The 23,236-nt window shown below is 42.3% G+C and overlaps 1 protein-coding gene across 2 annotated transcripts; it reads right to left on the bottom strand.

Moving 5' to 3' along the window:
* Positions 1-827: 827 nt before the first annotated feature.
* On the bottom strand, positions 828-16,363 carry melk (maternal embryonic leucine zipper kinase). Of its 2 annotated transcripts, none has more exons than XM_080794073.1 (18): positions 16,276-16,363; positions 15,268-15,387; positions 15,041-15,126; positions 14,374-14,490; positions 14,101-14,244; positions 13,839-13,907; positions 12,507-12,599; positions 10,866-10,964; positions 10,476-10,544; positions 8,457-8,555; positions 7,874-7,960; positions 7,296-7,430; positions 6,550-6,693; positions 5,855-6,140; positions 4,435-4,531; positions 3,795-3,957; positions 3,012-3,115; positions 828-1,793 (listed from the first exon to the last, which is right to left on the bottom strand). In XM_080794073.1, exons 2-18 carry the CDS (start codon positions 15,344-15,346, stop codon positions 1,601-1,603), a joined length of 2,064 nt encoding a protein of 687 aa, XP_080650199.1. In that variant the 5' UTR covers positions 15,347-15,387; positions 16,276-16,363; the 3' UTR covers positions 828-1,600. The 2 variants fall into 2 exon arrangements, with proteins under 2 accessions (XP_080650199.1, XP_080650200.1); XM_080794074.1 differs by having other exon boundaries at positions 829-1,793; positions 6,550-6,690.
* Positions 16,364-23,236: the final 6,873 nt, after the last annotated feature.

Below are 23,236 nucleotides of genomic sequence, written 5' to 3'. Positions count from 1 at the left end.
GAGGGGGACACGGACACCTGGTTCAGAATCACTGGCCCAGTAAAACTGCAGTGCAGTTAGGTTGTAGTGTAGGTTCAGGCCAATCGTCAAAGTAGTTGCTGCGAGAGTGAGGTCTAGCCAACAAAATCTTCAAAAAAACAAATAAAGGAAAAACAGCTCTTTTCCTTTGCCGATGACCGAAGGCACATTGCCATCTCTCACCCTGAATGTCATATTGTTTGCCAAGTTAAAAGCTATGATTCTTGTTTCATCCAGGCTGCGGCATCGTTTGTTGCTTGGGCATTCTGCCCATAATTGCCCTGTGGGTGATGGAGTTTGTTGCTGGCTGTTTGTCTGGACTCCAAAGGGCCTTTACTACCGACTGATATACATCTAGCTCACTATACACATGACTGGTCTGCCAATGAAAATATTGGTTTAATTAATTTAACATCTTATCACTTTTCTCTTTTTGGCTGTTTGACATTACCCATGTAGCCACCACCATGGCTTTTTTAATGTGTTTTTCTTTCACGCCTTTCTGCAGCACACTGCCATGGGTGCTGATCAAGAGCCAATCAAACTGTGTGTAAAATAAACGCTATCCTCCTCAATGTCTTTCTGCACCCGACCGCCATTGGCCATCTGACCGTGACTGCCAGCCTGTATCACATCTTCCAAACCAAACTGAACTTAGCCAGCTAAACATTCAACAGAGGTCCCCTGAGCTCATTCAGTTACGAAACAAGACGGTTAGAACTGGCAACATATTTTATTTCAGAGATGCTGCCCGTCACTCATAATAATCAATGTCTATTAAAAGGAAATACGTTTATTAATTTTCAACACGTACATAGACAACACGTACATAGACAACAAAAATATAGACGGACACATCATACAAACAAAAATGTTAAATGGCATAACAGAAATTGTAAACATATGTACAGTGCATGAATAAAAACACCCAATGTCAGTAAATTAGTAATGCTCTCTCTGCTAAATAATGTGATTCAATAAAGCTCAACACCTAAGGGGGAGAATAGCAAGACATGTAAATAAGGAGCTGGAAGGTATACTGATGTTATACTCTAGTCTGTACAGAGGGAGACAGCTATTCCTCCCAGAGTATGTTAAAGATAATTATGGGCGAGGAAGTAAAATGCCAAATATTGCATATGCAAACTGATGCAACATTCAGGGACAAGATGCGCAATGCAGGTACATTTAATGAGCCATGTTTTTACTATGAGCCAAAAGGACAGACTTACACCCATTATAACCACACGAACCATAGAGGCCCTATTCTGGGCCATGCCATACACTGGGACATTTGTGGAATTTTGCTGATCTACAAGTGGGCTTGTAGTACTGTAAAAGTATAGTTTATAAAAAAAAAGATCATTCAAGTTTTTCTTTTATGCACAAATTCAGTAGTAAAAAGAAAGTTAAAAGGGGGTTGCATGGATTAAAGCAAAATAAAATCTCACGACTGACAGATAATGCTGTTGTTTTCTGGAAGACTGAACTAACTAATAACCGAAAATAGGGTGGCTATCTACAAGCTGAAGAGCTCTTTTTTTGCAAGAGCTTTAATCCATGGGCTTCTATGCTAGGCTTATCAGGAATCGGTTTCCTTGATACTGCAGGTAGAGAGTATATCCTCCACCAGGTGTTTGTAGACCCAGGCGTCTCCCTTCAGCCTCTGGCGACGGACGCCCACCACGTCAGGCCTGTGCAGGAGGCACACCTCCAGCTCAAACGCCATCGTCACCTTGCCAAAGTCCCCCCTGGTGCGACACTTCAGGGTGTACCTAGACACAGTGGAAAGCAGAAGCAGAATGGACATGTTAGGATATGACGGCTTGGGCTTTAGGAAGAGTTCTGACTGAGGTTCATATTAAAATGCTAAGTTTGGGGATAAAGACCCAATAAAGCACACCTCAGCCATACAGGCTCAAATGGAATATGCCTCAGCATTGTAAATATCCTTCAATCATTGATAGAAAGTACAAAAGGGTTTATCGACATATTCCCATATTCACAACACTAGCTAGCTAGTGTTCTGTATAGTCTATTTAGCTAAAGTTGCTTTACTAGGCTATTGAAACGTGATGCGAGTGAGGACTAGCCAAAACCAACTTGGGACTACAAGAACACTGCCTGCGCCACAGTGTGTCCATGTAGGTGGTGCACCTCTTTCTCCTCATAGCGGTGCCATGGGTAGGCTCCCACTGTGTCAGCTTGTTTGTTAGCAGTCTCATGCTAGCCTAATCCTTCTCTCTCTGAGCTTGTCTGCGCGAGGCGTTTTTTACGTGGTTCGCCCATGTTAGTTACATCAAGTACCATTTCTAGCCATCCAGGGTATTTTCCTGTTGTACTGCGAGGGTCCATGCCTCGGCCCTGTACAGCAGTACTGATTCCACTGTAGCCATGAACAGCCGCCTCTTGAGGCCATCTCCCATGTCAGATTCTCCTCATCCGGACTTTCAGCGCCTGTTCTGTTGAGGAAGTCCTTTACTACCTCAAGTTCCGTCCTGCTGGCAGTAGCAATGGTTTTGTTGTCCATGTTAAATGCCACTAACTTTAGTTTTCTTGACATTGAGCTTGAGGCCAACCTTCCTCCACTCCATTTCTACTGCCAATAGTAGTTCTTCCTTTGTCTCTACTTGGTCCAAGACATGGGAAATATCAGTGATCGTCCATCGCCACAAAAAAATGTAAGTGGGCTTTACAAGAACTTTACATACTAACCAAGTAGGTCAAGTAGGTCACCTGTAGTATTTATCTTTAAATGTACTGTTTAGATTTAGCTGATAAGGTAAAAGACAGCAGGGTTTTCCTTTGGTAAACACAATCTTACACTCAAGGGTGTTCTTATTCTTATTGTCATGAAAGTGCCTTGTATCAAAACACATCACTTTCATTCACCAGAATGAGGGAATGGGCAGGATTTCAGAGGAAATGTGCATACAGATTAGAATATGATGAACTAGATCAGAACAGAGAAGTGAAATTAATGTTTCTCTTACCCTTTCTGTGTGAAGTCGATGTGTTTCTCTGGCAGGATGGAGAGGATTTGGTTTAGAACTTGGTCTGGGTTGGTCTGACTGGTTAAAGTGACATTGTACTGGACCTGTACAGAGGAGACAAAAACATATATTTTTTAATTTTTTTGAGGGGCACTAGCCCTCAAAAAACATAATTTGGTAGCCAAGTCTATGGACTTTTAAACTGTTTGTTTAGGGCCAATATAATACAGCGCCCCTCACTTCACACAAGTGTGATTGTTTTATTTAGAGTAGCCAATAATCTTTTCCCCCCCAATTTGTTTTCGTAATGCCAAATAATACCTCACACATTTCTGTGTCGCCACTGCTGTTGTATCCTAACCGACTCACCTGCCAGTGAGGAGCCCCCACCAGAAGGACGTAGAGCCTTCGTCCTACTCCGTGCTGACTGGTGACCCAGCCTGTAGGATTGCATGCCCTCCACGCCCATCTTACCTCCCCAAACACAAGCCAATTGCCTTCGCGTAGACAGCTAGATGCCCAACAAAGCCGGATGCACCACAGTGGATTCGAACCCATAAACTCCGTGGTGGTGGGCAGGGACTTTGCCACTGAACCACCCGAGCACTTTTTAATCCAATTCTAATTATTGTTTTTGTTTTCTCTTATTAAAGTTGGTTCCTTCATTTCCTTATGTGACTTTATGCGTCTAGTCTAACAATGCTTCTTGACCATAACTTTTGTACCGTTAGAAAGCCAGTTTATTTCCATTTTAAATGCATGGTGCCAGCACGCATGCTGTACCTTGATCTTGCGCGGGCCGTCACGTAGAGTTCGTTTCTTGTTGGGAGTGAGCATCGTGATGACCTTGTCCAGGCCTCTCTCTAGAGAGCCAAACATCTTCTCCACTTTGTTCTTCTGACCGCTGTCTCCTCCTCCCCTGACGGCCATGTCCAGAGACCGAGACCTGGGGACCGCAGTGGACAGTAAGAAAGTGCCACTCATGTTCATACACACAATTTAGGCAGACACTCTTAATCCAGAGCAATTTACAGTAAGCAGGAACAACACACGGGAATACATCAAATACATCACATATAGTGATCAAGGATCATAAGTAAGCTAAGATCCTAACATCCGTCTAACAGTACAATATATGCACAATGAGTATACTCTAGAGTGCTATGCTATGTCTACACAATATGCTCTCTAAATTACATACATTTACCCCCCGCTGACCCGGCTTCAATGCATATGTTATTTTCTTTTTGCCTCCAGCGATTTGTTTATATCCCCGTCTATCCCGTCAGTGCCATCCTGAATCGACTTCCCTTTTCTTATCACCTCCGGCTCCAATTCCCCTTATTGTTCACACCCCACTCAATCAATCCCCACCCAACACACACACTCTGCCTTTCTCTTTTAATCCCTCCCAGATGCGGACCTTCTCTCAGGACTGAAGGTCATTGTCTCCAGATGACCAGTCTCCTTGTGCTGAGCGGCTTTCTTTCTTTTTGGATCTTTAGAGGCACTGCCTTCACCTGCAAGACACACACAGACGCATTCTGTATACTATTCACAGGTTGAATCCAGGCATGACACAGCAAACAACATCCCGTTCATGTTTCAACGAGTCCTTTTCCGCACGTGCATGGAAATCAAGTCCAGGGGTAATAGGCACACATTGTGCACGTGGACGGACGGACGGGCACACACACACACACACACACACACACACACACACACACACACACACACACACACACATGCACGCACACACACGCAGTTTAGTGGCGAGAGAACACATGTCACTACAGTCCATGTGGGACAGTGAGCAGAGGAAAGAGACAGCTACACCTGTCACAGCACATGCCTAGGGACCACCACACAGGCACACACACACAGAGTCCTTTCGCTTGTGTCTGTGTGCATGGGCAGTGCTGTCAGCAGCAACAAGGCAGCACTGTAGCTCTGAGACTCTGGAGAGAACAGGACCCGTCCAGATTCAGAGGGCTAAGCACCAACTAGTTCAAATCCAGAACATCAGCCAGCCGGCTCATGGCAGTTTATAGTGGAAGCTAATAATGAGGTTGGACATGCGGCCAGGGCCTTCACGTTTACAAATAATTAGGCTCTAATGATTCTCCCTTCATACCGCGGTCCCTTCATTTTGCAGATAAGTGCAATAAAATGAGCTCCGTGATAATAACGAGTCGACAGTGATAATTGTGTGTGCGCGTGCTCCCATTTGACGGTGTAATGACGGCTAAATCAGAGACGAAACAGACGTGGTAAATTAGTTTATTACCAGAATACAATTTACTTGCAAATGTGTGCAATGCGGATGTGGCACTTATGGTTATGAGACCTAAGAGAAAGGGACTGAGGAAGGCAGAGAGAGAGCGTGAGGAGAGGAGTGTGAGCGGGGCAGTTGATTGATGCAAATAAAATAATGAGTTTTTAAATTACTGCTTTGAGACAAAATATTACACAATTACAAGATATGGTCATGTCTGATGATTAGCTTTCATAACTAACATTCCATGCCAGTAGTCTAGTGCAGTGGTTTTCAAGGACCCACAACCTACATGTTACATGTAGGATATTTGACTGCAGATCGTCATCTAAAAAGACTGTGCCAGGGACCCCCATAAGAGAAGATTTGGGGTAAAAAAAAAAGATTAATATCATTAAAAGTTTTAAACATTTTTTTAACATACTGTATCAGATCTACATGCTCAGTGCGTTGCATTGCGTTTTGTCGACTATGTCGAAAACTATGACGAAATATGTTGCCATTTTTGAATATCCCAAGTATAAAATAGGGTTACCGAGTTGTGATTGGCGTGTGTGTGTGTTCTGACCTCTCGGTGTGTCGTTGCCTTTAGAGCCATTGAAGTGAGAACTGGGAGTGGGCGTGGTCAACACTTCCTTGGTGGGCCGTGTGCTCTTCTTGCTGGACGCAGGGGTACGAGGGGCAGCCGGCAGTGCAAATATCTCAACGTCTTTTTCGGGCGCCACAACATTCTCCTTGTTCTCCTTGGCCCGTTGGTGGTCACGGCCCTGCCTCTCTGGGCGGCGATACGGCGTGATGTTTTCCCTCAGTGGACTGGGGCCTTGGCCCCGCAATTTCTCCGCCAATGGAGATATCTATGAAAACGCAAGGAAACATTTCAAACGGTTAGCTTCACTCTCTCGCCTTTACCGTGCCTATATATGCAGTGGTCCCATGGAATAAAGCTAAATAAAATCTCAAGACTGAAAATGCAATGATGTTTTTTTAGGCTGATCAGCTGAAGAAATCATAATATTTCTGAGACCATTCAGCTTTCTGGAAGATGCTTCTAAACTTGTATTCTATTGCTAGTTTGATCACTTCAAATACACTTTCATCTTAAAATAACGAATGACCGAAAATAGCGGTATATTTTTTTCTGACTGAAATCAATCGTGGTGTCTGAGAACTTTAATCCATGCATTTCAAACGGTTAGCTACACTCTCTGGCCTATCTAAGCACGTTTAGCCCTGGTGGTGTCTAATAAAGAATGCTCCACAGACCGCTCCGTCCGGCCGTCCTCGGACTCCCTTGGGCGTATGCCGCGCGTGGGGTGGAACCCAGGGACAGTCGTCGTCATACTCCAAGTCAAAGTTGGCGGAACCCAGAACCACAGCATCCTCATCCTCACTGAAGTGAAGGGTCTGCTTAGGGATAGAAGTGGAAGGTCGGGCAAAAAAGAAGAAGAAGAGATTGAGACACCATGGTCGATGTTGGCCAGAAACATTCTTCAAAATCTTTACTTTTCATGAAATTATAAAATATCTTGTTTCAATGGATCCAATGTAGTAACAGCGCTCTCAACAGTCTGTCTCTAAAGACAGTCACAGGCTCTTGTTAATACTTGTCATTGGTTAAATACATGTAAAAACACACTCACTACTTTCACTTTCAAAATGCTGCATGTTGTGACTTTTTAGATCAGCATGTTGTATGAAGTAACCAGAAAGGGCATTTAAGAGAGAAAAAACACATAGAAAGTTGAAATATGGATACACAATTTTTCTGCCCAACAACAACTATAAGGGAGATACTTGAGGAACGATGTCCAAAAAAGAAAGTTTCACAACAACACCCAAGCCCACGGTGAGAGGGCATAGAGATCCAACGCAAACAAGTAACACAGAGCTGAGACGGACGCAGAGAGTGAACCAGAAACAAAAAGGAGAAATCCAATTGCAGAGGAAGTCGATAAGCCAGACAGACACGGAGCAGCAGGGCATTGTGGGGTTTGTGGTCCCAGTCTGACCTGAGGTCTCTGGTGCAGTGGCGAGCAAGAGGGGGCGTCACAGGCAGGCGGCTCGGCACGCAGGCGAACAGGCTTGCCTCTCTGCTTCTTAGACAGCAGCAGTAGGTAGGTGGCCGTCGTCTGGTCGTAACGCCACTGTGCACAAAATACAACACGCACCGAAGCAGAGCATATACTGTAGAACACTAGACAAACAATTATGGACCAAATCAAATACCACAATATGTTTTAAAGGCCATGATTATCAATATTTTGTACTATGTTGTTCACAAAATATTTACACAATGGGATTTGATTCATAATCAGGAATGACTACGTTTAAAAAGGCGAGTCAGGACAGCTATAACAACTTGTAACGCAGCCGTTAAACATGATGAAAACACAATGTTAAGCCATATCATGATATCACGATGACCAAAGTCCAAGCTGTTATAGTCTCAACATGATATTGATATACTGCCCTAACCCAACACAATAAGCATGCATAGAAAATGCTATATAAGAGAAATGTAATTATTATTCTCTAGTTACTGTATACAAGCTCAATAAGAGGGGGAACATGGACAACTCAAACCAACCTCATTGACCAGCTGGGTGGTGCTCTGTCTGGAGCGTTTCATGTTGACCGCCATCTCAGTGATGCAGTCCTCATCTATATAGCCCATCTACACAACAGACAACACCGCTCATTAACCTAACAGTCCTACAAATAGTCACAGACCACCAGAGATGCCTTGGCATGGTGGATTCTGTCACTGCTGTCTAAATTCAATGTAAGGCAACCACTTAACCGGGGAAGCGTCTGTGTCATTTTTAACTTTAACGTTTTTATGGCTATTCAAAAACAGCAGATCTTCCAACTTTGTGCCGGGATGCGAGCTTGTACATCTGCTATTTTTTAACAATTTTTGAAAAACTACTAAACAAAACTACTGATTTAGAGGCATTTTGTAGAATCAACCTCAGGTCTTTAAAAAAAAGAGAAAAAAAAGAAAAAGAGTGAAAATATGCATGGACCCATTTTAAAAGATGGAATAGTTGAACATAATTGGTTATGTTTAAATGCATGTGATATTGTGTTGTGTAGTATACCGGATTTTTGGTAATATTAGTTACGTTTACATGTGCGTGTAGTGTTGTTACTACTACACTGTAGCATACCGGCTTTTTGCTGTGCCATGGCACAGGGGAGTTGTAGTCCAGCACAACCCAGGGATGGTCCAACAGCTGTCTGACAGTTAGACGACGCTTGGGCTCCACCTACAGGACACACACACAAACTACTGTTCAAAATGCACACCTAAGGATAATGACATGCCCATAATAGAGACATTGGGATTAAAGTGGTACAAAATTAAACGGAACATATCGGCTGCATAATCGCCAATACTGATGTAGTAAAGAAATGGTCCGAAGCAATACACATGGAATAAAGCTAAATAAAATCTCATGACGGAAAGTTTAATGATGTTCCTGCTGTTCTTACATACAGTAGAGCCAACCGGTTGAAGAAATCACAGCTTTTATGGCTTTTATTTCTGACACCATGTGTGTTTATGGAAGATGCTTCTGAACATGTATCCTATTGCTAGTTTAACAACTAGCATTTCATCTTAAAATAATATATGCTGGCTTCTATGGAATCCAAATGACTGAAATCAGTCGTGGTGACTGAGAACTTTAATCCATGGATACATGGGTGGGCCAGGCTCTAAACAGAACTTTAATCCATGGATACATGGGTGGGCCAGGCTCTAAGCAGAACTTTAATCCATGGATACATGGGTGGGCCAGGCTCTAAGCAGAACTTTAATCCATGGATACATGGGTGGGCCAGGCTCTAAACAGGACTTTAATCCATGGATACATGGGTGGGCCAGGCTCTAAGCAGAACTTTAATCCATGGATACATGGGTGGGCCAGGCTCTAAACAGAACTTTAATCCATGGATACATGGGTGGGCCAGGCTCTAAACAGAACTTTAATCCATGGATACATGGGTGGGCCAGGCTCTAAACAGAACTTTAATCCATGGATACATGGGTGGGCCAGGCTCTAAACAGAACTTTAATCCATGGATACATGGGTGGGCCAGGCTCTAAACAGAACTTTAATCCATGGATACATGGGTGGGCCAGGCTCTAAACAGGACTTTAATCCATGGATACATGGGTGGGCCAGGCTCTAAGCAGAACTTTAATCCATGGATACATGGGTGGGCCAGGCTCTAAACAGAACTTTAATCCATGGATACATGGGTGGGCCAGGCTCTAAACAGAACTTTAATCCATGGATACATGGGTGGGCCAGGCTCTAAACAGAACTTTAATCCATGGATACATGGGTGGGCCAGGCTCTAAGCAGAACTTTAATCCATGGATACATGGGTGGGCCAGGCTCTAAACAGAACTTTAATCCATGGATACATGGGTGGGCCAGGCTCTAAGCAGAACTTTAATCCATGGATACATGGGTGGGCCAGGCTCTAAACAGAACTTTAATCCATGGATACATGGGTGGGCCAGGCTCTAAACAGAACTTTAATCCATGGATACATGGGTGGGCCAGGCTCTAAACAGAACTTTAATCCATGGATACATGGGTGGGCCAGGCTCTAAACAGAACTTTAATCCATGGATACATGGGTGGGCCAGGCTCTAAACAGAACTTTAATCCATGGATACATGGGTGGGCCAGGCTCTAAACAGAACTTTAATCCATGGATACATGGGTGGGCCAGGCTCTAAGCAGAACTTTAATCCATGGATACATGGGTGGGCCAGGCTCTAAACAGAACTTTAATCCATGGATACATGGGTGGGCCAGGCTCTAAACAGAACTTTAATCCATGGATACATGGGTGGGCCAGGCTCTAAGCAGAACTTTAATCCATGGATACATGGGTGGGCCAGGCTCTAAACAGAACTTTAATCCATGGATACATGGGTGGGCCAGGCTCTAAACAGAACTTTAATCCATGGATACATGGGTGGGCCAGGCTCTAAGCAGAACTTTAATCCATGGATACATGGGTGGGCCAGGCTCTAAACAGAACTTTAATCCATGGATACATGGGTGGGCCAGGCTCTAAACAGGACAGTGAGCTTTAATCCATGGATACATGGGTGGGCCAGGCTCTAAACAGGACAGTGAGCTGAAGAGGGAAGGTCATCTCCATACCTGCAGCATCTGGTTGAGGAGCAGCACGCTACCTGGAGAAAGCCAGCGGGGGTTGTCGTATTTACCTCTCTGAAAAGGACAAAGTACAACACTATGTCCGTACGTCTCACACTTTAGGCACACACACAACACAGGCATGTGCATAGACACACCAAGGCTTGCCTGCTGCTTTTTTTATTTATTTTTTAGATTTAAAAAAATAATAATGCAACAAGATTGAATTATTTCTAAAGCCACAATCTAATGGACTAATGGAAAATTGAAGTGAAAAACATTTTTATGTTTTAATTTCGTGATTTCCATAGGGGCCTACTTAAACATTACAAGACTGACTTCCTGAGACTCACATATGCAGGGGAACATATAATGCACACTCAGCACTGCACTAACCGTAATCTTTCTGTAGAGAAGCATACAGTTGTCGTCATCAAAGGGTAGGAATCCACAGAGCAGCGCATACAGCAGCACTCCCATACTCCACACGTCAGCCTATAGTGGACACATCACACTCATGTCAGTCAAATGTGACAACACTACATATGCCTCTGCTCTGACAGTGTATGCCCTGAACCAACTGTGTTATGCCCAACACACACCGGGTGCGCAGCAACGCCTGGAAAATAGAACAGTATCGGAGCGTCAGGCGAGGCATGAACGCGCGTCGGACGCCACCGGTGTGGGATAGGTTAATTGAAAATAACGGAGGTGGCTGTTTTGACGCGCGGCGTTCGCAGACGGTGTGTGGAGGGCTTTATGCAGATTGTATGTGGTGGAAGGAAAGCATACGATTAATTCTCCCTTTTGTTTATTAAATCCATAGCTAAATCTAAATCCTTATATTTATGCAGAATATAAGAGTGAAGAAAAAGTGAATGTGGGTTGCGATGGATTGTTTAGATACTTTCAGTTTAGTTTGAAGATATATATCGTTGTTGTCGGGAGGTTTTTGTTTTTATTCCCACAAAACAATGCTATTGAACACCCTTTATGTGTTGTTTGGAAAATAAAGTAGTAAAAAACGCATTGAACAAAACCTCTTAACTCCATTGGACCCTCAAACTGCTAACTCAACCTTGTCATGCAAGTAATTGACAATATCAAGTCACAACACCAGCTTTGACGAGGCAGTATTGCGTTTTCTTCATTTCCTTAAAAAAAAATATTTTAAATTTCCTGAAAAATGGACACTTTGGAGTTAGGTGGTTTCTTCCCGACAGCAACGAAATGCAATTTCAGTTAAAGCCCATCTAAATGTTAAGTGTATCAAGTCTGCCTGAGAGTTAAAACATTAATGAATAGAGTCCAAAAATCCAAAATTGTAAAAGAAAATCACCATCTACAAATTAAACCAAATTTTTGTAGAATCAACAGCAGTCACAGAAATATCCTTCAGATTGGCATACTTCATTTATTTATTTAATGAGCCAAGGGCAGCATACGAGGCTGTCTTTCGAAACACGTCAATATGCTGTCCGTGGCCGTGCCCAATTAAATAAAAAGGTAATTAAGAAACCCTTGAGTCGTACTCGGCTACTCGCATCCCCTTACATTATATTATATTTTTGTAGTCCACAGTTCTGAGTCAATCAATTCCCTCTGTATTTTATGAATGCAAGACAAAATCCCTATAGATAGGGTGGGTATCAATACTGCAAAGTAGAAACAAACAGTTATGTTACAAGTAAAAGGCCAGCAATGAAATTTTACTTTACTAAAAGTGCAAAAATGTTGTCATCAAAATATACTTAAAGTACCAAAAGTAAAAGCACTCATTATGCAGAATGCCCCATTTCACAAGTTCAAAATGTATACAAATCTTATATAGATCTGGCTTTAAAGTAGCAGATCTACAAGCTCACAATGCGTCACGATAAATGGCCAATAAAGTACAATATTTGCCTCTGAGATATAGTGGGGTAGAAGTAAAAGTATTGAAAATTGGAAATCCTGAAGTAATTTTTTTTAACTTAGTACAGTAATAGAGTAAATGTACTACATATATAGTCATGCACTGATAGCTCGCTTTCTTACCTCTGAGCCAATGTATGCTTTTCCCTGGATGAGCTCAGGAGCAGCGTAGGCAGGGCTCCCACAACACGTCATCAACTCATAACCCATACCTCCCTACAATAGAGATAGTCACATGGTCACTACCATAGACCACATGTAAACGTACTGTAGACGCCTGTTCCGGCTCTGGGGCGTCCGTATCTCAACGGAAGGAACATGGAGGCAATATATTGGCAATCTTTCCCGAGATTCCTTGCAAAGCATAGCGGAAGCAAGGGGGAAGAACGGAAGGGGACGTTCGGTAGGCCAATCAGAGGTCCGACTCCTTCTTTCCCAGCGACACTTGCTTTGGCAATACACGGAAGACGTGATTTGATTGGCCAGTAGTCACTTGAGTGACAGCAACCGGCAGCGACGCAGCTTTATTTCCTCTTCCCGTTGACAGGTCGCTCCAATGAACTGCAGCGACCAATGAGGCATCTAGATGTTTTAATATCTATGGTCACTACCACATACCCAGTAATGTAAATAGGTTTTCAATGTAATGGGTAAATATATAAAATATATATAAAATGATGGTGTTTTGGTAGCCATACAGCGTAAGGATTGTGGTCATGAAATATCTCGGATCATTAGGGACTATGGGCTCCATTTTCGTCACTGCTAAACCCCTTACCCCTAAACTTCTTTGCCATTTCTTTTTACTATTTTGCAAAACATTTTTGAATAGTTAAAATGGCCAGTCTACACGCTCTCAACATGTCAATGTAGATTGGAAAAATGTTTTTCAAAATAGTTTAAAAAAAGGCAAAGAAGTTTAGGGATAAGGGGTTTAGCGGTGACGAAAATGGAGCCCTATATCTACAAGCTTACAACACGTCACGCTGCGACGTGTTGTAAGCTTGTAGATATAGTTTTTGGTGCAGGACAGACATGCTACTTCTATGGAATCCAAATGACTGAAATCAGTCGTGGCGACTGAGAACGGTCATAATTCGAAAATAAGACAGGGTGATGGGTTTATTATTTTCCAATAATCAACGTCTGCCTCAAGGCCTATTCATACTTCATTCTTCTTTTAGGTGATAAGGTGACCACTGAAAACTACAACATGATGTCACGCCGCAGTGATAACTTAGGTGACACACAGCTCACCCCAACACATCTCCCTGTTTTACTTTGTACTGACCACCGAAAAGTTGATTAGCTTATCACCTAAAACAGAGTATGAACAGGCCTTCAATAAACTTATTACATGGCTACTTGTGGACGGAATGCATGATCAATTTGCCACAAAATATTGATAACATTTTTCTGTTATCAGAGTACCGGTATTCAACAAAGTATCTGTACCTTAGGTTTAGCACACAGCCCAAAATCTATAAGTTTGAGGTTGTGGTTCTCGTCTATCAGCAGGTTCTCCTGAAGGCCCAATAGAAAGAGAAACGTCATTAGAACATACTAGGCAACATACAAATAAAAGCATGTAATAATGGCTCCATATTTTTCCTCTTTTAACATAAAACATTAAAAACAATACATGTAAGATGCATAATATGCACATTATGCCAGTACATGCATGCACAGGCACACACACAGTGGTGGTGGTGTTTACCGGTTTGAGGTCCCTGTGTGCGTAGCCCTGACTGTGAATGTAGGCCAGCGCAGAGACAATCTGTCTGAAGAACACCCTGGTTTCCTCCTCCGACAGACGGTCTTTTGCGATTATGTAGTCAAATAACTCGCCCCCTGGACAGTACTGATGGATGGACAGAAGCAAATGACAAAAGCGCATTACTGTATATGTATTATTCTGCAAGTTGTATGCAGATAATAATGCCCACCACACAAACCACCAGTGATGAGCCAATTAAGAAGTCAAGTGTACCTCCAGCACCATGTAGAATTTCTTGGTGGTTTCAATGACGTGGTACAGACGGCAGACATGTTGATGGCTCAGGTGCTTCATGGCTTCGATCTCTACCTTCACACGAGGCAGATCGTCCTGGGGCACGGTTGTTATCATACATTAGATTGGGAATTTATTTTAAGCAAAGAATAATAACTAATTTAATCAAATAATAATAATCTATCCCTAATTATTTTAGGCATGACAATGACAATATACGTGAAAAGTTGTGTGAAAACAATCTACAAGTTCAAATGCACTGCGTTGAGAACTTGACTTGTGAACTTCTAGCTAACCAGTAGGCTATGTTCACTGTTTTTGCACGACACACTGTTGTGTGAAGAACTATACAATAACGCTTAGGTGGTTAATGGATTTATTGATATATATAACAAATTGATGGTTTTTTTGTTGGTTTTTTAAGATATTTTTTTGGCCTTTTCTGCCTTTATTGATAGGTTAAAAGTAATCCGACAGGAAATGGGGAGAGAGATGGGGGGGAAGACACACGGCAAAGGCCGTCGGGATCGGGAGTCGAACCCGCGGCACGCCGTCAGGCTGGCTCAGCAGCCTAGGTGCCAAGACGGTTGAGATAACAACAAAAAGAAAATGATGAATACAGTAGTTGCAGACCTAGCTAGCTCACCCCTAGATCTTTCTTATCCATGATTTTGATGGCAACCTTCTCTCCTGTCAGGATGTGCCGTCCAAGCTTCACTTTAGCAAAGCCTCCTGAGAAAGATGAGGGGCGAGGCATTCAGAAAACTACAGCAGTACAGCACTGCGCCACAGTGACAATCTCGGACTCTCAAAACGTAAATGCAGTTCTTCTAAAGCTAAAAAAAAAAAAGAGGCATCCGAGAAGCACATTACCTGAGCCAATAGTGTCGTAGACCTCATAGTATTTGTACAGCTCCTCAGCCCCACATTCTTCTGTCCTTTCAACAGGCATCCTCTCTGTCTCTGTACAAACACCGCCACTGATCTCTAGGCCTGTCACGATTACACATTTGTGTTGATTAATTGTCACACAAATAATTGCGATTAACGATTTAACAATGTGTTTTTGGCATTGGAAATTGGAATATTATGAATTGAAATTACATTTCTGTTTGCCTTTTAGGCTTTACAATAAAAGTGTACATGTGACATTTTATACTTTAAGCTGATATTCAAGCTTACAACCTATTTCGGTTATGTTTTTTAATGTATGAACATTTTTCAACATGGAAACAATTATGATTATGAAATAATAATTGTGAGTGACAATTCTAGTGATCTCTCACACTAATCACCCTGACACCAAAACAAATGACTTTCATGTATCTCCATGTTCTAACATTTATTTTTAATGAATGCCTACCTGATACTAGCCTAGCCTACACAAACATATCACCAGTAACAGATCATCTGCAAGCTAAAGTTACATACATTTTAAATCACATAGCTATTGCCGCATTATGTTTTGCCATTTTCCAAATTCCTTCATTTACGTTTGAACATTGAGTCGACCACAAAGTTTAGGTGGCCACTCGCTTGCCCGGTTTTACGAGCATAATACATAATAAATAAGTTGCTTGTAAATTGTCTATTGTTATTATAGCTCTGATCCATAGCTCTAATACGTTGCATTAGAGCTATGGATCAGAGCTATTGTTATTATAATAATCCACGTCAGCGAGATATGAAGCTAGCTTGTCAAATTAGCCAGCAACCAACAACAGTGATGCATGGAATGGATAACAGCTAGCCTTGTATCAAGAATATAATCATAATCATACGTCTTTCATCCAGTGATATTTATAATGATCGTCTTGATCAGAGGATGGATGGCTACCGTATCTCTACATTTGATGCAAAGGTTGTATTTTTCCAGCTTACCTTTAAACGTATGAAAGTAGACACTGACAGTAGAAACATGAAGCCGATCAGAACCACAGCAGATGTTTTGTTGTTGAACGGAAGCCAGTTTTTGAATTTCCCACATCTATCTACTTCTAGTTCTGCGCCTACGTCTTCTTGTTTCCGGGTTTGCAGCGTGTGAGTTCTCCCCCTGCTGGACAATTGTGGTACTCTCTGCTAGGACTATTTAGTGTAGATTGTAAAATTAGATTATCATCATCACTTATGGAAGTAAAAATTTGACTTTATTATACACATATAACCAAGTCTTCTACATACGATGTAATCAAAAATTGTGTGTGTGTGTGTGTGTGTGTGTGTGTGTGTGTGTGTGTGTGTGTGTGTGTGTGTGTGTGTGTGTGTGTGTGTGTGTGTGTGTGTGTGTGTGTGTGTGTGTGTGTGTGTGTTGTGGCATGCATTCGTGTAGGCTACCTACACAAAGCTGAAATGAAGAAAATGCGAGCACTCATTGTATGTCTTTTTTATATTAATTTATTTACCTCTGACGTTGATAACGAACGTGTTTCGGCCTGTGTGGCTTTTGTCAGCGTTATGATGACAAGATAACATATAAAGTGAGGTCTTTATATATGTGAGATACAATCAACAATAATTAAAGACAGGTGTCACCTGTTATCCTCTTACACAGTATCAAAGACTAATTATGGTACCAAGACAGGATAAACAATCATGTGAGTATAAGTAGGTATAGTAAAATATGAATACATCACAATGAGCTATCATACTAAATATGGGGCCGGCCCCTAAAGTGCCTGAGAAGTTAATAGACAAAACAGACAATGCTAATCTCACACCTTGAGTCTATGCTTTTTAAACTCATTAGAAATGTATAAAGACAATAAATATAGAAAACATTAAATATAAATATAAAGAAGAGAGACCATTGGAATACAGACCACTCATATCTGTTATCATTGTAGAACTTCTAAACCATATAATAATGGAATTTGGAATGCCCAATTGTATAAGCCAATATGGCTGACTGAGGCTAAACTCTAAAGGATCATGCTATGAGATTTTAGATGCTATTTTTGCTAAATATTCAGCAACAAAATATAGGGACTCTAGGGTCCATGAGAATAATGAAACCAGGTGTGGTTGATAGAAAAGCTTAGAGATAGGATCCAGAAGGAAGCACACACATCTCCAGAAATTCTAGATAGATAGATAGATCTTTATTTGTCATTGCAACGTGTACAACGGTGCTGGACAAAAATATACGTACAATGAAAAGGAAGGGATGTCCGCACACCGATTCTATGCTCCCAGGAAAATGTATTACTATTAAATACGACGAAGACCCGTAAGGGTCGAAACGTTGTATTTAATAGTAATACATTTACAACACAGGGCACACACAGGGCAGGTTACACTTTTGTTGTTTTTCTTCTTTAGTTTGACCCGAAATATTGTGTTTGTTGTAATGATTTGTCACGATCCGAGTTGGCTTTGTTTGAGGCTTACAGATCTTTAAATAAATACTTTTTGAATTGTGGAAATTGTGTAGAAAATGCATGGGGAATTATTTCCTGGGCCTGTCGTCGTCATGACAGGGGTCAGGACTGCGACGCTCTATAGTTAAGAAATCACAGAGTGAGGCTTTAAACTTAGCATTTCTGAAACCATTACTGTGTTATGGAAGGTGAAAGCTTCTGAACATGTATTCTATTGATAGTTTGACCACTTCAAATGCTCTTTTCATCTTAAAATAACTAAGATGCTCTACAACAGTGGTGCCTAAAAGGTAGATTGTGATCTACCAGTAGATCACAAGGGCTGTTCAGGTAGATCACATTTTTAGCAAAAGGCCGATGCACACCTCAGAAGGCTAGTGACAGGTGTGTAGGGCAATAGAGCATACAACAAAAAGGTCCCGCACTCTGTCAGACACTTGCCAAAATGTTGCTCTTCATTAGGTCGACGTTTGGGTCGATTAGACCTTCATCAGGACAGACAATCAAACGTCGACCAGGTAGATCACATGACATGCCCCTGAAAAATTCACAAAAGTCACAAACATCAGTAGCATTAAGGTTATTTAAAAAAGAAAAACCCTACCAATTCAATATCCCCCCTCTATTTCCCATTCCAAGTGCGTTTGTCTCATATGTAACGCCAGCGCCGGTATTTCAAAGCCCCCTCAGGTACATTTTTGAACTATATTGGTGTAGATCTTGTTGAGCTGGTCAGATTGAAAGTAGCTCTCAAGTAAGGTTGGGCGGTTTGGGACATTTTAAAACCCCGGTTTACTATTCCCAAAATACCCTGTTTATCGGTTTTACCGTCTAATTAATTTTAACGTGGCCATGCCTTCGCATTATTTCATTTTGTTGATACCTGTTGATTTCTATGGAATCCAAATAATTGAACTCAGTCATGGCGAATTTGAATACACACACACACACACACACACACACACGTGGTGTACGATGATAAGAGCGGCCCTCACTTCACACGGGTGTGAACAACTTTGTCCTAACACTGTCCTGTCTGAGCAAATAGGCATAGCGGCCAGTTTACGTCATGATGATGTACAATGATATGATGACACTTCACACAGGTGTGATTTTTTCGATTTATATTTTTCGCTATGGCCAGTGATCCAGGCCATATTTAATTTGTTTCATTCATGGCTGCCAGTTCCCGCCTGATGTTGTGTGGGAGTTCAGACTGATCCAGTCCGTACTGAATAACTGCTAGCTTGCATAACGTCTTCAGTCTAGGATTCAAGTCTAAGACATACAGCTCAGAATCAAGAGGATGATACGGTCGCCCACAATGCAACATTGATGACGGGACGGGACGTTGCCCTTGGGCTTAACCTTCTTCCAGGAGAAAGTCTCTGGATTGAATCTCCACAGCTCTCCATTGTAGGTAAAGGCTGAATGATTGTAGCGTCTGAGAATCTGAGGTGTGTTCTTCCAGAGGTTGGTCTCTGTGTCAAACACTCTGATGTCTTTGTAGTAGTAGCCAGGCCTCTTATAGCCCCCAAATACAAAGATCTTTGTCCCGATGATGGTGAAAGAGTGACACCATGAAACAGATGCAGCAGTGTCTCTGGTGTTAATTAAAGTCCAGACCATCGTGGTGGTGTCCAACTTGTACATGCCAGTAGGGAAGTGAGTCCGCCGGGTGCATGAATTACCAGGATCCTGGATGGCTTGATTCTATAGGCTTATAATAATTGATATAAATATATATAATATCACATTATATACAGTATTGTTCAACGTTGACCCCTCTATCACATGGAACTATTTTTTGGGCGTAGTGATATGGAAAAAACATAGTTCCGTGTGATAGAGGGGTCAAAATTCAACTTCTGGTCTACGTCTTCCTGTTTCGGGTTTGCAGCATGTGAGTTATCCCCCTGCTGGACAATTGTGGTACTCTCTGCTAGGACTAACTCTAGTCTAGATTAGATTATCATCATCACTGACACTAACCAAGTTTTCTACGATGTAATCAAACATTGTGTGTGTGTGTGTGTGTGTGTGTGTGTGTGTGTGTGTGTGTGTGTGTGTGTGTGTGTGTGTGTGTGTGTGTGTGTGTGTGTGTGTGTGTGACTGTGTGTGTGTGTGTGTGTGTGTGTGTGTGTGTGTGTGTGTGTGTGTGTGTGTGTGTGTGTGTGTGTGTGTGTGTGTGTGCGTGCACTGCACACGTGCGTGCGTTTGGGTGAGTGTGTGTGTGTGTGTGTGTTGTGGCATGCGTGTGTACCTATACACAAAGCTCCAAGTCTGTAATTAGTGAAAGGTGAGAGGTGACGGACGGACTTTAGCAGGTCTGTCAGATCCCTAGCTTCTACTACGTGTCAATCATCTGACCATGTAATCACTGAGTCTGGGACTCTGGGCACAGTTTGCCAAAAGGGTCATTTCCTTGTTAAAGGGGAGCCACAACAATTGGGTCTATTTGGGATTTGGCGTTATGTGTGCCCTAGAGCCTCGGAGACCACAAGCGTTTTATGTTTGACCTAACCAATTTATCCCGTAGATTAGGCTACCGGCATGTCTTCTTTTACTTTTATTTCTCTTACCTTTGGTTGCTGTGACGCTGTCACCTCTAAACACAATGAAAATGAATACCCTCAATATATCAGATTTCTGTTTTGGCTCGACCAGTTAGTGAACTACAGTGCACCGTACTGTAGGCCTAGTTGCGTAATTGTGCATTGCCCTGGTTTAGCGCCCAAGATCTGTGGTGCATGTCCCCGCCCCCCCCCCACCCCTTAACGGATAGAGTTCCAACTCTCACATAAACACTCAAATAAAACTGAAATTAAATGAAATATGCCTATCTAGATATCTGGATTTAACAGAGGTGCAGAAGCACAGATCAGCCTGACAATGAACTGACATATCCCTTGGAGTTCCCACAGGATATTTGAAAAATAGTGCAGATGAGCTGTCTGAACCATAGACAGGGGGATCCAGAAGAATCTCAGTGATTGACAGTGGTGGAGAAGTTAGCCTCGCGTAGCCAGCTTTCATCTGCCTTTGCAATGCATATTGCCCCAGGCAGATTAAGGCAGGTTAAGTCTGGCCCCTCTCCATTTGGGAGGACTTCACGGCCGAAATGGTGACGAGCAGTTTGGCCAACTCCTTAGCAAACTCCACATGTCCCAACATTTTATTTACCTGCCATAGTGTCGACCCCTTACCCCTGTGTCGGATTTGTGGGTAGAATGGCATATTCACAGATACCGATATGATCCGATATGACAAATAAGGGCCGATTGGATACTCTTCCCGATACCGATACAGTATCGGGACATCTCTAGACCTGTTCTGACATTCCATATGTTGATCTTTCCCCATCCATCCTTCCTATTCGATGTCTCCCTTTTGACTGATACCTGTCCATTCAAACTCTAGACGGGCCTGCCCCAAAGTTATTAGTGCAGTCGCGCCGGCAGCCCATGAAAACTAGTACAGTTTTAAACAGGCCCGAAAATGAAGGCCCGGCCCTACCTGGGCCCTCATCAAACCCTGTACATTCAAGAGAATGTCCCCGCTACCACCCTTAGATCTCCATATATGGAGCTGACCTGTTCTGACATTCCTCATCAAATCCTGTACACTCAACACATGCTCCATATGGCCATTACAGAATTCATTCCATGTTGATCTGACCCCCCATGCCAAAGCGCCAGCACTCGCCCAGCAAAGGGCAAGGTCACTTCACTGGTGTAGGCTATGTTTAGCAATAATTCATAATTTAGTAAATCTAAAAAATCTAAAAACAAAAGTTGTCAAGTTTTCAAAACAAAAAAAAGATAAAAAGAAAACGTTACATGCACTGCTGACATCCCACTGGGATGTTTGAAACATAGTGCAAACATAGACAGGACAGCGGGGGCTCCAGAAGGATCTCAACAGTGATTGATTGACCTGTGAGCTTCTGCTGTGTTTCTCATGGTCGTTAGGGAAGGACCTGGTTGTTAGGGAAGTAAACTGCTCGTTGTGGACCGCTCCAGGTGTCTTCGGGGCGCACACAACCCCTCATCATGGCTCTCTGAGGCAGCTGGCTGAGACGGCGCACGGGGACATCAAACAGCACACAGCTGGAGGAAGGGAGCCGGGGCAGAGCGGGGAGGAGAGAGACGGAGGAGAAAGGGAGAGAGGGAAAATGGAAGGAATTGGTGGGGGTTAGAGGGGAGAAAGTAGGTCTATGTGCATTTACTCAAAGAAAGTAGGCCTATGTGCATTTACTTTATAAAGAAAGTAGGCATATGTGCATTTACTTTATAAAGAAAGTAGGCCTATGTGCATTTACTCAAAGAAAGTAGGCCTATGTGCATTTACTTTATAAAGAAAGTAGGCCTATGTGCATTTACTTTATAAAGAAAGTAGGCCTATGTGCATTTACTCAAAGAAAGTAGGCCTATGTGCATCTACTGCATTTACTCAAGTGCCTGTACTTTGAGGAATGTTAACTTTCCTATTAATATTTCCCTTTAATTCTGCTACATCTCAGAGGCTAACATTGAACTACTCACGACAATCATTTGACAGTTACTTTGCATATTTAGATTATTATTAATGCAAAAAAAATACATTTTGATGCATTATTATTATAGATTAAGCTACCCAGCAGCACATAACCTATAACCTATAATGAACAAATACATTACTTACAATACAATAATAATATGATTGTGAAATGGTCCATTCTGCATAATTAACACGTTTATGTTCGGTACTGTAAGAATATTTTGATGCCGATACTTTTATCTTTTACTCAAGTCAAATTTTGAATACATTTAATCTTTGAGGCCTATGTCCAGTTTTGTGTCTGTCTGTACCACATTTGCGATGATTTGATTGGCTGAGCACGGAATGTGATGATGTACTGTATGATGATAAGTAAAAGCGCACCTCACTTCACAGGAGTGTGATTATTTTGAGGGGCACTAGCCTCTCCAATGCATGGCTTTCCGAATTTACGTCATATACCAGCCAAGTCTATGGACCTTTAATGATTGTTTGGGATAAATAATCAGCGACGCACCACCGACCCCATATCATTCTCATCTCACCTTCATTGTTGAAGGGCGCTAGTGTAAACACAAACATTGAAGACAAAAGTGAAGATGGAAAAGTGAGGACGCAAATTGTGATGGCCAGAATACGATGATGTATGATGATGTATGATAAGAGCGCCCCTCACGTCACACGGGTGTTATTTTTCCATTTTGACACAGACATGAGAACATCAACATGCCCCCAAAAATCTGCCCCTCACTTCACACGAGTCACAGCACAGCAATGGCACCAGGAGAGAGAAATACTGGCTAAATCATATTTTATACAGTAAACGGCAACACATGGTCAGCCCTAAAGATGATGTGGGTGAGAATAAAGAATGGCACTCAAATAGATTTTCATATAAGATTCCATCCGTAAGGACTCTCTTTCAT

The sequence above is a fragment of the Protomyctophum bolini genome, assembly GCF_963924005.1.
Source record: "Protomyctophum bolini genome assembly, chromosome: 3".
Lineage (NCBI taxonomy): Eukaryota > Metazoa > Chordata > Actinopteri > Myctophiformes > Myctophidae > Protomyctophum > Protomyctophum bolini.
This window is presented reverse-complemented; position numbering and strand designations above follow the sequence as displayed.